Raw genomic sequence first — 17598 nt, 5'->3', positions numbered from 1 at the left:
CAGCCGCACCCACCTCCCCCTACTAATGCTGACCGCTGCACGGTCGCGCGGCAGACGTGCCCAGTTGGCGCGACGCTTGCGTGCCGAAGGCGCGCCTAAGGCAAGCCCATCTGCGCCTGTCTGCGCCTGGCCCGCGCCCAGCACCAGATCCCCTGGCTCCCGCGACCACCACACGACCCGACACCGCTACGACTCAAACACCCTCCATGCACTCAACGCCGGCCGAAATTCCACCTGCTTCCAAGCCACGCTGAGCGCACCCACGGACCCCTCACCTGCCGAAACTGCAGCTACACCAGCCAGCGCACACCAGCAAGTCCTGCCCATCCATACACTGCAGACCACAACCATCTCAGCTGCATATTGCTCAACACCCACTCAGTCCAAAAGCACGCCGTCAAACTCTGGGACCTGCTCGACTCCTCCGCCCCAGACGTCGCCTTCCTGACAGAGACCTGGATGAACACCTCCTTGGCACCGGACATAGCCATAGCCATCCCGGATGGCTACAAGATCACACGCAGGGACCGGAACAATAACAAACCAGGAGGAGGAATTGCCAACATCCACAAGAACACCATCAGAATCTCAACCAGCACAGAGGACTCCCTCAGCATGGCTGAACACCTACACTTCCAGATCCACGTCAATAACAACACCACCCTCAGAGAAACCCTCGTATACAGACTTCCAGGACCCCGATCACAGTTCAGCGAATCCATTGCCGACCTCAAGCACGCCATCGCCTCCACAGACTACATCCTCCTCAGAGACATGAATTTCCACCTAGAGAACACCAACGAAAGCAACTCCACAACACTGATCGACAACCTCGGACTCAAACAACTCATCACGACACCCACCCACTCCGCTGGACACATGCTCGACCCCATCTTCTCCGCCAGCAACCACGTCACCTTCAGGCACACCACCGAATTCCACTGGACCGACCACCACTGCATCCACTTCTCCTTCGAGTAACACACTGCGCACAACCAACCGCAACGTATCCCACACCGCAACTGGAAAAGAGTCACCGAAGACCAACTCACCACCTCGCTTGCCCGTGACCCTCCACCCAAGCCCTCTGAGACCAACGCAGCAGCCCACAACTTCTGACAATGGATCGACGACTGCGCCAACACCCTCGCCCGGACCAAGAAACCCTCCAACAGGCGCACCGACATGAGAGCCATCTGGTTCAACGCCAACCTGCAGAACTCCAAGCACACCTGCAAAAGACTCGAAAAGCAATGGCGCAATGACCAGACACCAGACAACCACACAGCCCTCCTAAATGCCAGGCGCAAACACCACCAACTCATCCGATCCGCCAAAAGAACCTCCTTCGAGGAACGCATCGACAACTACGTACACAACAGCAGAGAGCTATTCAACATCGTGAAAGAACTCGCCACTCCCAGCTACAGCTCCAATGACGTACCGCCGTCACAAGAACTCTGCGACTCCCTGGCTACCTTCTTCCATCGCAAGATCGCAGACATCCACAACAGCTTCGACACTCAGGCACCGACGACAGACGCCGACACCCCCGACCCAACACCCACCAAACGCACCGACCTCCTGCTCTCCTGGAACAACGTCAACGACGAAGACATCATCAAAATCATGAACACCATCCACTCCGGCTCATCTTCCGATCCCTGCCCCCAGCACATCTTCAATAAGTCCAGCTCCATCATCGCACCCCAGCTCTGAAGGATCATCAACAGCTCCTTCGAGACCGCCACCTTCCCAGAAAGCTGGAAACACGCCGAGATCAACGCTCTCCTCAAGAAACCTAAGGCGGACCCAAAGGACCTCAAGAACTTCTGACCCATCTCCCTGCTCCCGTTCCCGGCAAAAGTAATTGAGAAGACCGCCAACAGACAACTGACCCACTTCCTGGAGGAGTACAACAGCCTGGACTCCTCCCAATCCGGCTTCCACAGCAACCAAATCACCGAGACCACCCTCATCGCCGCCACCGACGACATCAGGACCATACTGGACAAGGGCGAAACCGCGGCCCTCATCCGCCTGGACCTCTCGGCCACCTTCGACACCATCTGTCACTACACCCTGTGCACATGCCTTCACGACGCAGGGATCCAAGCAAAACCCTGATTGGATCACCTCCTTCCTCACCAGCAGAACCCAGAGAGTCCGCCTCACCCCCTTCCGATCCGAAGCCACCACGATCACCTGCAGCATACCCCAAAGAGCGTACCCCAAAGATCACCCCTCAACCCGACCCTGTTCAACATCTACATGGCACCGCTCGCCAACATCGTCCGAGCGCACCACCTCAACATTGTCTCATACGCCGATGACACACAGCTGATCACCTCCCTCACCAAAGAATCGAACATCACCAAATCCAACCTCCACAAGGGAATGAAGGCTGTTGCAGATTGGATGAAGACCAGCCGACTGAAACTGAACGCAGACAAAACGGAGGTCCTCATCCTCGGCGCCACCCCCTCTGCATCGGACAACTCCTGGTGGCCGACTGCGCTGGGAGCACCCCGACACCCACAAACCATGCACGCAATCTGAGTTTCATCCTGGACTCAACGCTCTCTACGACCCAGCAAGTCAACACTGTTTCCTTCACCTGCTTCAACACCCTCTGAATGCTCCGCAAGATCTACAGATGGATCCCCACCGAAACCAGGAGAACGGTCACCCAAGCACTCGTCAGCAGCAGGCTGGACTACGGCAATGCCCTCTACGCAGGAACCACAACCACACTCCAGAAGAGACTCCAAAAAATACAGAACACCTCCGCACGCCTCATCCACGGACTCCCTCGCAACAGCCACATCACCACCCAACTAAGAGACCTACACTGGCTACCGATCAACAAGAGGATCACCTTCAAACTCCTCACCCACGCACACAAAGCAATCCACAATGCCGGACCTGCATACCTCAACAAACGACTGTCCTTCTACACCCTGAACCGCCAGCTTCGCTCTGCCGACCTCACCACCGTCCCACGCATTCCGCGAACGACCACCGGCAGCAGATCATTCTCCCACCTTGCCGCAAAGACATGGAATACCCTCCCCATCCTCCTTCGGCAGACCCAGGACCTGCTAACCTTCAGGAGACTTCTCACAGGATCTGGGCTTCGTCATAAACCTCAAGAAGTCAATGATAACCCCGAGCCAACAGATAGAATTCCTGGGCTTTCTAATAAATTCAGTTTCTGCCCAACTTCTCCTTCCATATCAGAAGGAAAATCAAGTCCACTCTGTCCAAACACATGATTTCTTTGAGAGTTTTGGCGAGAATTGTGGGCCTGTTAGCATCCTCCATCCAAGCCATTTTCCCAGGTCCCCTGCACTATCGTGCCCTTCAGCGCCTCAAGATTTATTACATTCAGAAGAAATTCCATTTCGACCATCTCATTCCCTTGTCCCCAGACGCTTGAAAAGAGCCTTGTTGGTGGCTGGAACACATGCCATCCTGGAACGGTCGAGCAATCTTTGGCGCAGGCCCAGACGTGATTGTCGAGTCCGACGCCAGCCGATGGGGCTGGGGCGCTCGATGTGGAGACTTTGCCACAGGCGGACGTTGGTCCGCTGACGAGTTAAAGTTGCACATCAACTGCCTCGAACTTTTAGCAGGCTCATTTGCGATCAGGTCAATATCTCCTCTGAAGAGCAATTGTTGCATCCTCCTCCAGATGGACAATGTGTCAGCGGTGAGATATATCAATCGCCTAGGGGGAACAAGGTCCAGTATGTTGGTCAACATAGTGAAGGAGTTCTGCCACTTCTGCCTGGATCACAAAATCACTGTCATAGCAGAATACCTACCGTGGAAGCTCAAACACGTAGCGGATTGGAACTCGAGGTTCCTCAAGGACTACAGCGATTGTAGGCTTCACCCCTCTCTGTTTGCGCAGATCATGAGTATGCGAGGCCCCTGCAAGATAGAGCTATTTGCCTCTAGCCTCAATGCTCAGCTCCCTTTGTTCTTCAGTTGGAGACCGGACCTGATGGCGATGGGAACGGATGCGTTTCTTCACCATTGGGGGCAGCAGAGGAACTATGCGTTTCCTCCGTTTGCCTTGATACCGAGAGTGGCTGCCTTGGTCCGTCGACAGACGGCCTCAATAGTGTTGGTGACACCTTTGTGGAAGACTCAGTCGTGGTTTCCCACACTATTGGAGTTGTCTGTGGGTCTTCCGTTTCAACTTCCGATATTCCCTACGCTTCTCCAGGACCCATAGGGGGATTGTCACCCGCTGGTCCTACAGAACCAACTAACTCTGATGATGTGGACGCTCTCAGGAGACACGAGAGCATTCCAGGCCTTTCGCATGGTGCTGCCGGCTTCATACAACAGGCTTGGGCTCCATCGACCCGAAAGTGATATTCAGCTTCCTAGAAGAGATGGGTGGGTTGGTGCCTTCAACGGCAGGCGGATCCTGTGGGATCAGATGTGACTGAGATTTTAAACTTCCTTTCTGAGTGTGTGGAGTCAGGCCTTGCCTACAGATTGGTTAACAACTTCAGGTCCGTAATCACAGCAGGCCACGATCATATTGATGGCAAACCTGTGGGAATGCATCCCCTGCTATGTAAATTGCTTAAGTGTGTCGGGGTGGCTAATCGCCCCTCGTCCCAGATATTCAACCCTATGGGATTTTTCTAAGGTCTTCTCCTTACTTGAATCTTGGCCGAATAATACAGACCTTTCCTTGAAACAGTTATCTGCCAAGCTCACTATGTTGCTATGTCTACTCTCCTGCCGCAGAGTTTCTGATGTACGAGCTTTGGATCTAGCAGGCAGAATATTTTCTCCACAGGGTGTTTCTTTTGCAATCACAAGACGGACAAAAACAATGTCACGTTTGGTGGAGTATCCCTCTTTCCCTCATAATAATAAATTATGTGTTTTGCAATGTTTGAAATGTTATGAGGAACGCACTCTTGCACCAAGGTCTGATCTGTTGGGTCAGTTGTTAATATCACTACAAAAGCCTTTCAAACCGGTCTCTGCTGCCACCTTAGCTAGGTGGGTCAGATGGGTAATGTCAGAAGCAGGTATTGATATCCCAGTATATTGTGCCCATTCTGCGAGAGGAGCTATGACCTCCAAGGCTTACATGTTGGGATCTCGTTTAGAAGATATCCTGAAAGCAGCTGACTGATCTACAGATTCTATGTTTAAAGTTTTTTATTACAAGCCTATATCTCATGTTTCTTCTGTTGTTATTGATGAGCTTTGAACCAGCATAATCAGAAGCCTCCGGTCCTGCTATAGAATACAACATTTTCCAGCAATCGCGACAAGAATTTTATATTCTATTAAGGACACAGAGGTGAGGATAAAACCCACCCGTTGGGACAGTTTATATCAACTGTTAAGTTGTTTGATGGTTAAGTTAATAACTGTATTAAATACCCACCCTATGAGAATCAGATTTGTGGGTTCTCCTTCTCGACCTTGTTTCTATTTTTAGGAAATGATTCTAACAAGAACTGACTGGCTACTCCGGATGGAGATGGATCACCCCAGTGTGAGGAGCTGGTGACATCAGGACGTGTGCAATATATTCTCAGTTGAGAATAAAAAAGGAACAGTTTGCCTCTCCGTTGAGATTTGGGACTTTGTTTTTTTGGTTTGTACTTATGGACTGGTTTTTCGCAAAGAAAGAGGAAGCCAGGATGGTGCCTCTCTATTTTGTATACTTTGAGATGTTGCTATTGGATGTAATGAGGAGGCGTGGTTCAAAGCCTAATATGATGTTTTTTCATTGTGTAGTTTTACTTTTATTGGCTGCTGTGAGTTCAGTTAAGAAATTGAGAGAGCATAATCCTCGCCTCCGTGCCCTTAATAGAATCTAAAATTCTTGTTGCGATAGCTGGAAAATGTTGTATTCACATGTTGTTGCCATGTCATGAGCGCGGGTTCTTTCTTCTGGTGTCAGCATGGAGGATTAGAGCAGAAGGTCTTCGCTTGCCAGTTCTCCTTGCAGCATATTTCACAATGTTTCATTTCCTCTGAGGTTTAAAGATTATTACTTAATGTAGTTCATTGTTATTGTGCATGCTGCTTTGCTCTTTTTCCTGGTTACTGTTAAGATCACCGAATTGTAAATTTGGTGATATTATGCATGCTTACATGACTTCTATTATTATTGTTTACTCAACTTTTTTTCATTCGCAATAATGGGGGGGGGGTTGATGTTATGATAACAAGTTGCCCTTAGTCTCTTTAAGGACAACTTGTTATGACCCGTGCTCCCACTAGGGACATGTGTTGCTCTGCTGTCCCTGGGTGTTCGTTTTGCTCTGTTTAGTTGGGCAGCTACACCGAGGACACCAACAGAGCGGTTGTGGGTTCTCTGCTCTCCGACATTATCTGCAAATAACTCCTGAGTTTTCATCTATTTCGAATGGAGCATCTTCTATTCAACACTTAATTAGCCGCATTCTTAAATTATTTTTTATAGATTTTAAGCGCGATTTAAATACAATTTACAACTTCAATTTCAGTTTGAAGATAAAATCATCGTTAACCAAAATCTAAAAAAATATGCCTGAAAATAGGGACAAGCGTTCAGGTATTTTGATAGGTAAGTCGCCAAAAGTAAATACACACATTAACGCGGTAAAACTGTCACAGAGCTCGGTGAGCTCAGCAGGTATGGATCTCCGGCACAACCAGGGCACGCCCACGAAAGCCGGGAAAAACACACAAGAAACGTGATCGTTCAACAACGAATCATTGCTCGCTGCTTTGTAGCTTCGTTGCTGTGTCGTCACTTCCTATGAGCTTTACGTCTGCGGTGGTTACCAGGAGGAACCCAGTGGCGACGAGAACCCGGAAGTGTAGGAGAGTCTCCGTTTCAGTCCGACAGTAGCCTCGACTTGCCGCCCGGCCATGAATTACAACGCCAAGGAGGAAGACGGCGGCGGGCACCACTCGGGCGCCGGGTCCGGGGTGGCTTCAAAGAGTAAGAAGCCAGACAATACTGCCTTCAAGCAGCAGCGGTTGCCCGCCTGGCAGCCCATCCTGACAGCCGGTACCGTGCTACCTGCTTTTTTCGTCATCGGCTTAATCTTCATCCCCATCGGTATCGGCATTTTCGTCACCAGCAACAACATCCGGGAGCGCGAGGTACCAAAAACAGTACTAATCCTACCCATAAATAACTATTGTCTGCGTGACCACCCATCGCCCTGCACCCCAACGCTGTCCCGTGGCGCTATGCTTTATGTATCAATTCACACCACCCTCGTGGCCACAATGACAGTCTGTGCGCTATTAACACTGTGCCTAGGAAGATGATTGTATTAACGGGGGCCTAGGGAGGGATGGCTATTCTAATGCTCATTATTCACCCCGCCCTTAAAGCAACCTTGGGAACTCAATGGCCTTGTTCCGATAAAAAGGTAACTGGGTGACCTTTGTCATTCCCAGAACTGATGTTCGCAGACCTTTAATCCTGCGAGAAATCATGAGTCAATCTATATAACTTTTTTCCCCATACAAACAGAGGGTCGTGCAGTTCTTCAAAGGTTTGTCATAAACATTAGATGAGAAGCATTTTAGAGCATCGTACGTATATATAGTATTCGGATTTCATATCGTATACACACTTATCGTTAATTTTATCTTTGCGCTACTCGGGGATTTTTGGTGAGCTGTTTTATTTGTAGAAAACTTTAAACAGGAAATTTATGTGGAATGATTTTGGTGCTTCTATATAGTTTCCACTTGACTGTATGGCTGTGCAAAAATGACGGTTCTCAATCAAATATATTTTGTACGTCCTCGACACTTTTATTTTGAAAACACGTTCTTGATACTTTTACTTTTGACAGTGTGAGATTTATATTTTTCTTTAAAGTATATGGATGATTTATTTATGTCTAGAAAGCTATATTAAGGTCATTGTTTTAGTCTTTTTGGTTCTTGTTCTGTTTAGTTTTCACGTAATTTTTTTCTGCGATGTTTCCAATTGACGTTATCAGGACTCAGTGTACCCAAGTACATCATAGCGCTGGTGTTAATGGAATTGACTTGTGGTATTATTTGCATGAAGCTCGTACCGAAGCTTGAGAACGCACCCGTGTGATACATTCCAAAAACATGTTTAAATTTTATATATATATATATATATATATATATACACCCCCCGTGTATTGAAGTACTTTTGCTATTCTCAAACACGTATCAATGAAAACGCAAGTATTCTCCATTACATAAACAGTTTTTTAAAAATTATAAAGCTAGATTGAATTTTGAGGTGTAATGCCTTGCTAATTCTTTTACGAGAAAACGAGGTTTATATCTAACACGCACATAATCTCTTTGCGTGTGAAAGAAATACTTTAATTTAGATAATGTGCAGTCCTTACTCTGCCAAAAGTCCCCCATGTTCCATGATTTTAAGATTTCTTTTCTATCGCTTGGCGTTTGTGCATTACTTTGTGAAGAAAAGGATTGCATTGGGAGCAGGTGTTTTTTGCCAGGGGCTGTTGGGAGGGGTCCACCTTGTAGGCTGAACAGTTATGTTGGCATATCCCAAGTGCGTTTTACGAACATAAAAGAGGTACACATTGAACAGATGCAGGAGGTCTTTTCTTACACCCTCATTATCTGCAGTGCACATTATTATTTTTGTTCTCATATGTGTTAACGCTGTCCTTGATGAACTACATTCAAGGCGAAACAAGCTAATAAGCTCTGGATCTTAATTTGGTGTACTACACACATTTTCGTCTATCACTGACCTTGCACATTCCGCCCTCCTCACTATTCGCACTTCTCTATCCAAGGGTTTGCAAATCCATAACTTAATAAACTTTTTAACGTAATCAATAGGCCATCATTCACCACTCCGTGGGTGTTTTAATATTAAAAGAAATAAACATGTCTCCACCAAACGGGTCTTTAACTGTATTATTTGAACATGGCCCTTTCAAACTCGTCATCCTAATGTAAATCCAAAATCTACTCATCTAAATCTTTCTCATCAAATACACCACCTCAGTTAATTTCTCCCACTAAATCATCTTCTTCTTGTGAGCCGCTAAGGGCAAACTTTCCATGTGTGTGGCTAAAGACACCTTTTCTTTCCGTGCCGCCACGGACAGCCATCACAGCGGTGACCACCAAGTAATCCTTTCTCTTTTTTGACATCTCAATGTCCTCAATATGCCTTATCTTTTTTTGTTTTCCTCTTACCAACTTCACCACTTACATATTCTCCACACTCAAATTCTCTTATTCTAAGAACACCATCCACAGCTTCTTTCTGACTTTACCTGTTTCCTTATCTCATGTTGTATAAGTATCTTCACTATCTCTTTATTTACCATATCTCCTGTGTCCTGGAACTTCCCACTCTGTCAATCATGCTCTGTTATTTAAATCCAATTAAAAAATATTTTCTCTTTCTAAACAAATCAAACTTTTTACACCTACTCTTTCCTCATAAAAAATCCAAATTTTCTAAGCATTCCAACTGACCTTCTTTTCAACCGCCTCCGCGCTAGCATATTTTATTTATATCCTATTATAAAATCCCCAAACTAAAATGTCTATTTTAATCTTGCATAACTTTGTAAACTCATGTGCAGGCGAATATGCATTAGTAAGGGGCTCGGCCCTGTGAGCTCCTACGCACACTGATTCATAAATGATCTTTTAGGAGCTGTGCTCGAATGCAGAAGTCTGATACAACAACTCGCATGCAGGCACGAGTAAGGGGCTCCGGTTCGTGAGGTCCTACTCACGTGCTCCAACGTAACAATTTTTTTGAGCAGCGCTCGTATGCAGAACCTGTCACAACACTTTGATTATCCTCGCTCGCGAACGGCAGATCATCAATAACTTAGCAACGAACCGCATTCGCATGCTCCTCGAGCCTCGCTCCCCTGTTAATGCCGCCAACCAAACAGGCAAGCACACGCAGAGAGCCCGTATCGAGTTTACAATTAAAAAAAATGCATCCATTCATTCTCACCTAAAGCTGTTCCTACCTATCGTCTAGAAAAGTTATTAAACCATTTTGAGAACGCTAAAAGGCTAAACACACAAATTAGTTATATTACTTTTTTTGTTGTTGCTATGAAACCTTAATTCTAGACAATAAAACAATCACAGCGACTCTTCCATAAATTAAAAGCTCAGGCTCAGACTATCACAATCATAACACACTTACTCAAACCATAAAACAACACATATATATTTGTATGTATTCTCACTTCAATCAAATAGATAACAATGTGTAGTAAATCTGAAAGGTACTTATCTCCTTTAGCAGCAATTAAAAGAGGAAGAATGCTCAGCTTATTGGGTATCTATGGACTTGAGTGTTCTGATTCTAGTGTTTTTAATTGTTATAATGTTCTTTAAAGGTGCTGCAGGAGTAGTATTAAAAGATATAATGCATATTAGAACGTTGGAAGCTCCATTGAAAACAATGGAGTAGCTCCGGGCTTGTAAAGGCTGGTATAAGTGCAAAGCTTCAACATTCCAGTGCTTCTTTGTGACTGTGAACAAAGGCTTCAGGGAGCCTGGGGGATGTCAATCCTCTCACCTCAGATAAGGCTTTGTTTTATTTGTTAGAACGTTCTGCCCTCTAGTGGCAGAATGTTCTAATAGCCTTATAGTCCTTCGTAGCAGGGCTATACCGGCAATTAAAGTTACGCTGCTTTGTTAAAGTCCCTCGTCTTCGGCTTGGGCCTTTTAATGCTGCAGCGGCCCTTTAATAGCTATAAGGCTATAATGGTAGCCTCCGTGTCTTTAATGAAAACTTGATTCTCATTTCACTTTGCTTGGAGAATTGCCATTCCAAAAGGTAAAACGTAACCAGTTTATGGGGACATTGCATCTTCATTAACTGCCATCTAGTCCCAATGAGCCAATGCCCTAGCTTCGTAAACATGAATATCAACTTTAGGATATTTGTGAATAGTCCTATTCTTACTTTTTTATACCTAAGGTTATCCCCCTCGCCCCTTTTGCAAATTCAAGGTTTACTGAAGAAGCAGTTCTTTATAGAAATCTGGCTTGGAAATCTTTCATAATTCCGTTGTGAATAAATAAACCTAGTATATCGTTATCTTAACCCTCCACTGGTTTTGCATACATTGAGATTGGTTTGGAGGGAGAGACCATGACACTAGAAAAAACATGCCAGTTCCTACGCTGAATGGTTCTTATGGTGCCTGTGTCTTCAGAGTAGGTTGTAATTAGGCAAAATCTGCCCTCACTTGTTTTGTCTTTTTTGTTGTTTCCTAATAGGCTATCCCTTGGTATTTTGCTAACCTTTCTCAAGGTATTCTCAATTAATTCTGGACTGTAGCCTCTAGCAAAAAATCTTTCAAGGCTTTCTCTGGCTGTGCTAGTAAAATTGCATTCTCTGGAACAGTTTTTTTTAAGATGTAAAAACTCCCCATAGGGGATGCTGGTTTTTAATTTTACTGGATGACTGCTGGTAGCATGTAACGTGCTGTTTCCAGCAGTTGGTTTGCGGTATAGGGCAGTAATAATCCTATTCTCTTGGATCTCAATCGTCAGGCCGAGATAGTTCACTGCCACTGAACTAATCTGGCCTGAAAACTGTAGATTTACACTGTTGTCATTCAGATGTTCAATGTAATGTCTCGCACTTTCGACTGACCCCCTTCAGACAAGGAAGAGGTCTTTGATGAATCTGTGCCAGGTTACTGTATTCTTAGACCAGCCTGCGTTTGCTGGGGACCATGCCACCTGCTCCTCCCACCAGCCCACGAATAAATTTGCGTAACTGGGGGCGAAGCAGATGCCCATCACGGTCCCCGAGACCTGCCTGTTAAAGGTCTCCCTGAAACAAGAAAATTTGATTTAATAAGCAGAATTGTACAAGCTCGATCAACATTTTACTATGTTCCATGAATCCCCATTGGTCTTTTGCTCAAAAAATACTCCACAGCTTTTAGACCATGTGTATGATCTATACATGTGTATAGACTCGTAATGTCAAGCACTATGAGAATAAAAGATTGTTCCCATTGTAGTTTCTCGATACGTGTAATGAAATCTTTAGTGTCTGATGTAAGAAGACAACTTTATTACCGACCGAAATAGAAAATGATCCACAAAGACCGACAGACTTTCAGTTAGGCTCCCCTAAGAGGATACTATGGGCCTGCCAGGTGGTCGTGTTTTGTCTTTGTGTATCTTCAGTAAATAGTAGAAAGTTGGAATTATCGGGTTTAATGTTCTCAAGAAAAGATGTTTTTCGGTAACCAGCATGGATTTATTGTGCCGTTTCTGGATTAGCAGGTGATATTCAGTTATAGTCTCCTGGTATCTCTTTTTTGTTGTTAATTCGTAATACCGGTTGTCAGTCATTTGACGGAGAGCTCTCCTACGTTCTGTTCCCTTGGCATGAGGACAATATTTCCCCCTTTATCAGAGGGTTTGTAAATCACGGTTGGATCCTTTTGTAGATTTTTTTTTAGAGCTTTTTCCTGGGCTTTAGTTGCATTTCTTTTTATTGTCCCGTGGCTGCCCTTCTCACGAAGTTGTACTAGATCCTTTATTACTGCCCCCGAGAAGGTATCTATAGCGTCTTGGGGCATTTGTGGCAAGAATTGGGAAGCAGGTATAAAATCGCTACATGGTCCCTCCTGGTTGATTCCCACATTCCTAGTTCTTTGAGTTATAGTGTCCTCATTATAATCTCTAGATCTCTCTTCTCCTTGCCGTCGTTCTTCCAATAGTTCTAAGGTCGTGAGATCATTTAGGGACAGTAAATCTGTATCTTTGCCTTTCATTTGTCTGGCCTCCTTGATGGTAGGTTTCATCTTGAAATATTTGTGCAACTTGAGCTTTCTTGTGAACTTAAAAAAAACCTGGTTTTTGTAAATTCAAAGCCGGATTGTGGGCAAAAGGATAGGCCTAATTTCAATACAGATTCCTCAGTCTCTGTTATTTGTCTTGATGTTAAATTCACAATGGTGAGATTATCTATCTTTTTCACCGTCTGCCCCCTCTCTTGCTTCTGGTGACCCTTGGTGTCACGTTGCCTCTTCCTTTTCCCCTTCCAGCCGCCCCTTCTGGTTTGTTGGCATCCACTTCTGGGGGCTTGCTCTTCTCCCCCTCCCCCCCCGGACTCAGCCACGACTGGCGAATCAGGTTGAACTCCTCGTGAAAAGGGATTCTCTTCTGGTTGCCGGAGGGGCCAGCTGTTTCTTCCCCAGAAAACTCATTCTCCGTCACATCCGACTCGGAGGTTTCAATTCTTTCGGGTGCCTGCATTAGTGTCTGTTTTTTTTTTTTGATAGTTCCTTCCTGGGCCCATCGAATTTTTTTGCAAATGTTAGTATTCGCCCCATAGAATAGTCCCTCTCGTCACGGTTGAATTTCTCTTGTTTTCTTTGGCGGATTTTCATTTCATATTGTTGCAATTTTTTACCTCAATTCCTCTTGGTTTTTTTTTTTTTTTTTTTTTTTCTTCAAAGAAATTTTTATTAATTTTTCAAAACAGAGATTCAAGGCACAATCCGCCAACACAGCCTCGCAGGGGATCTCCCAAGCCTGAAGTATAGTATTCACACAGACAGACAAACAGGGGGAGGAGCCCCCAGCACCATTTAGTGCACCCAAGTCACATCAGCTGCACAGTTGTAGGGTTCATCTTCAAGGAAGATTGGGTACAGTCACAATAACAGCCGCGTGGGGGGGGATCACGAGGATTTGCGCCACATCTAGGAATGTCTCTGCGATGATTACCGCCCCCATGTGTTTTGTTTCGACCAATTGTCAACATGTGCAATTAGAGAGGATCGCACCTCGAGGGCACAAAAAGAGTCAAAAGTGGATAACACACCAAGAACCAAACAATAAAACCCAACCCACCCCCCTCCCGCCCCAGAACTCCCTCTCCCTCCCCCCTCCCAAGTGGTGGTGCTGCGATACTACAGAGTTTCGACCGTATGGAATCCCTCAGAGTTGAAAAAGATGGAGGGCCCGAAGTGTAGGAGGGCAAACCGCCGATGGTAGGCCTCTCGAGAGGACAGAGACCAAAGGACCCCATCGAAATTCAAAGTTCTTAAAATCCTCTCGAGAAATATCAGACATGCGTTCCAAGCTAAGCAGCTGCCACAGTCGGGAATGCCACAAGGACATCGCTGGTGCCTCCCTCTTCTTCCACGCCGCCGCTATAGCGATCTTGGCTGCCCCCACACATATCCACATAATCCTCTTATCGGCCCTGGTTTGGTGTTCTAGCAAAGGATTTCTAATGCCAAGTAGGGCCTCTGTCATTGATGTCGGGATGGGGTACCCCAAGATGACCGTTAGCTGTGCTAGGATCTCTTCCAAGAACGGCCTAATGGCGGGGCAGTCCCACCAGATGTGTTGGAAGTCTCCCTGTAGGCCACATCCTCTCCAACACCTATCTGACGAGCCTGGAAAAATTCTAGCTAGTTTAGACGGGTATAAATACCAGTCCATCATTACTTTCAAATGGGCTTCTCGTAAAGCCGTGGATTGATTGAGTTTAAATATGTCGGTCCAAAGATGGGTCCACTCTGCCTCTGAGATGTCTCGCTGAGCCATCCCTTCCCACCATGCCATATATCTTGGGCGGTGTGCTATCGCTGTAGAGAGTAAGGGCTTATACAGAGCCAAAATAGCACCCTTCATGGTCGAAGTTTTGATGAGGAGAGATTCGAATTTAGTGAGAGGTCTGGTGGCACCCTCCCTAATCCGTGGCTCGAGAGCCCAATGCAGCAGCTGTGCGTGGTGGTATCGCTCGCGATCCCCAAACCCATAATCCCTTTTGCAGTTCTCAAATGTAAGGGGATCATAGTTGTGGAATAAATGGGTCAGTGCGAGACAACCCCCTTCCCTCCAAGCATTAAACGGCCCTTCTAGAAGCGCTGGGGGGAATGAGGAGGTAAAGTGTATAGGTGTAAAAGGTGAAGGGAAAGAAGTCCACCCCTCCCTTGTCGCCACGGAGTCCCAAACTTTAAGAGTAGGGGGGGCCGGGTGCTGAGGTATGCATTTTGGGGTCTGTCCTGTTTGTCGCGCCAAATTAAGTCCCATATCGTTCTACCTGCTATGCTACGGTCCATGTGGAGCCAATGCTTCTCCGATTCCTTTTGTGACCATTCGACCAAAATTCGCAGTTGGGCCGCCTTATAGTAGAGTCTTAAGATCAGGAAGTCCTGCTCCCCCCCCCCCCCCCCTCTGCGGACGACGTAGCATAGAAAAGGAGAAACGGGCCCGCCCTCCCTGCCAGACAAACTGCAGGATCATCGTTTTCATGCGAAATCCTCATCTAGTTCTATGGGAAGTGCCTGAAATAAGTATAGTAGTTTGGGGAGGAGTGTCCTCTTTACAGCATGGATGCGCCCCAACCAGGAGAGAAAAAGCGGTTTCCATCTCGTCAGATCCGCTTGAATGCGGGTGAGGAGTGGGGGAAAATTGGCCGCATATAGTTTCTCTATCGATGGCGTCAATTGCACCCCTAGGTATTGTATGGAAGAGGACGCCCACGCTAGAGGCGATAGCGATCGGAGTTGTAAAGCTTCTGCATGGGAGAGGGTGAGATTAAGTATATAGGACTTATCCAGATTAACCTTGAAACCTGCCGCTTTTTCGAAGGAACTAAGCACTTCCTGTAGACGTGGGAGCGATCTTATCGGGTTGGACAAGGAAAGGAGGACGTCATCCGCGAAGAGGGAGGTTTTATGGGATTCACCTGTAAAAGGGAGGCCCTCAATCCCTTGATGTTCCTTGACTGCTACAGCTAAGGGCTCTATACTGAGGGCGAACAACAAGGGAGACAGGGGGCATCCCTGTCTGGTCCCCCTGGAGTGGTAGAATGAGGCAGATTGTACGCCAGTAATTGAGACTTTGGATCTTGGGTGTCTATAATTGGCCTAGAGCATTTTTATGAATTGGGGGGAAAAGCCAAATTTCGCGAGTGTGGTTAGCAGGAAGTTCCAATCAACACGGTCAAATGCCTTTTCAGCATCTAGTCCGACTAGGACCGCAGGAATTTTAAATTTGTTGGCTTTCTCAATTAGGTGGACGATACGGCGGGTGTTGTCATGTGTTTGGCGCCCCTTAATGAAGCCAGACTGATCGGGATGGATAAGAAGTGGCATGAGCTCGTACAATCTTTTGGCCAGAATGGAAGAGTATAGCTTTGCGTCAATGTTTAGGAGGGCAATGGGCCGGTAAGAGGCACAGCGGGTGGTGTCTTTACCCGTTTTGGGGATCACTGAGATCACCGCCTCGGCCATAGAGTCCGAGGTGTCGCCGTCTGAGGCCATCCGATTAAAAAGCCGAACCAAGTGGTGACCAATGTTGGCCGCAAATGTCTTATAAAACACCGCGGTATATCCGTCAGTGCCGGGCGCCTTATGGGGTTTCAGCGCCTTGATGGCTGATTGCACTTCCTCAAGCGTGATCGGAGCTATAAGAGTCTCATTCCACGCAGGGGAGACCTGCGGAAGTGGTAAGTCCCTAAGGAAGGCTTGTTGTTGCTCAGTGTCCAGTGTGTCTGCTGAGTACAGGGAGTTATAAAAGTTCCAGAAAAGGCGCGCCTTATCCTCGTCTTTATGGAGTACCCTTCCCGTCGCATCTTGAATACCCCCTATGTATTCTCTCTCTCTTGTCTTTCAGTTGCCTAGCTAAGTGTTTCCCCACCTTGTTGCCCTGGGTATAGGACAGATTGCGCAGCTTGAGAAGGGTGAATTCTGCCCTATTGTTGTAATTTGCCCGAGTGCCGTGAGCGTGCGGAGCGTCTGCCTAGTGGGTGCAAGTTTGTGGGTTCGTTCAGCAGTTGCTAATTCCTCCTCCAGACGTTCCCTTTCTTTTGCTCGCTGCCTATTCAGGGCTGAATTGAGCGCTATGCATTTGCCCCGCAGCACAGCTTTGAAAGTGTCCCATGTGTTATATTCAGAGGTCTCTTCCGGCCTATTAAGGGTGAAGAATTCTTTGATAGTCTCCCGCAATTGTGTGGTCGATTCCTTATCCCTCGTCGGGGCTTCCGGGAAGTACCAACGAGCAGGAGTTGGAGCATTACCTAGCCACGAAAGACACAGTGTATAAAGGCCATGATCTGATACTGAGATGGGGAATATCTTAGCGTCCCGGAGATTACCCTGTAGGGACTGACTGGTAAAAATGTAATCTAGTCGGGAGTAGGTCTGGTGTACATGTGAAAAGGAGTAGTCTCGGGTATGCGGGTATAAGGCCCGCCATGTGTCCAAAAGTCCCATGTCCTTGATGTGTGTCTGTATGGTATCGGTAAAAGTGCCCATGTCGGAGCGGCGTGTGTGCGTGCTGTCGAGTTCTGGGTGCCAGACCAGATTGAAATCCCCCATGCAAAGTCGGTCACTTTACCCAACAGTGCGTGCAAGAATTTTTTTTCCCCAGTGTTAGGGGCATATATTGCCACAAAAGTGCACATCTTCCCTTTCAATCGACCTTTGACCATCAGCCATCGCCCTTCTTTATCACCCTGAATACCTATGGGTTGGAACTGAACAGACGAGCTAAAGAGGAGAGCTACCCCCTTTTGTTTAGTAGAAGCCGAGGATTTATAGATAAGGGGGTATTTTT

At 46.7% G+C, this 17598-nt stretch overlaps 1 protein-coding gene across 1 annotated transcript in view; it reads left to right on the top strand.

Annotated features, from left to right (window-relative positions):
- Window positions 1-6716: 6716 nt before the first annotated feature.
- The window catches only part of TMEM30A (transmembrane protein 30A), a 260141-nt gene continuing 249259 nt past the window's right edge, over window positions 6717-17598 (top strand). Inside the window, exon 1 of the mRNA XM_078648076.1 lies at window positions 6717-7140. Coding sequence (XP_078504202.1) covers window positions 6904-7140 — 237 coding nt within the window. The 5' untranslated portion in view covers window positions 6717-6903. The remainder of the gene's footprint in view (window positions 7141-17598) is intronic.

The sequence above is a fragment of the Lissotriton helveticus genome, chromosome 6 (assembly GCF_964261635.1).
Source record: "Lissotriton helveticus chromosome 6, aLisHel1.1, whole genome shotgun sequence".
Taxonomy (NCBI): Eukaryota; Metazoa; Chordata; class Amphibia; order Caudata; family Salamandridae; genus Lissotriton; species Lissotriton helveticus.
This window is presented reverse-complemented; position numbering and strand designations above follow the sequence as displayed.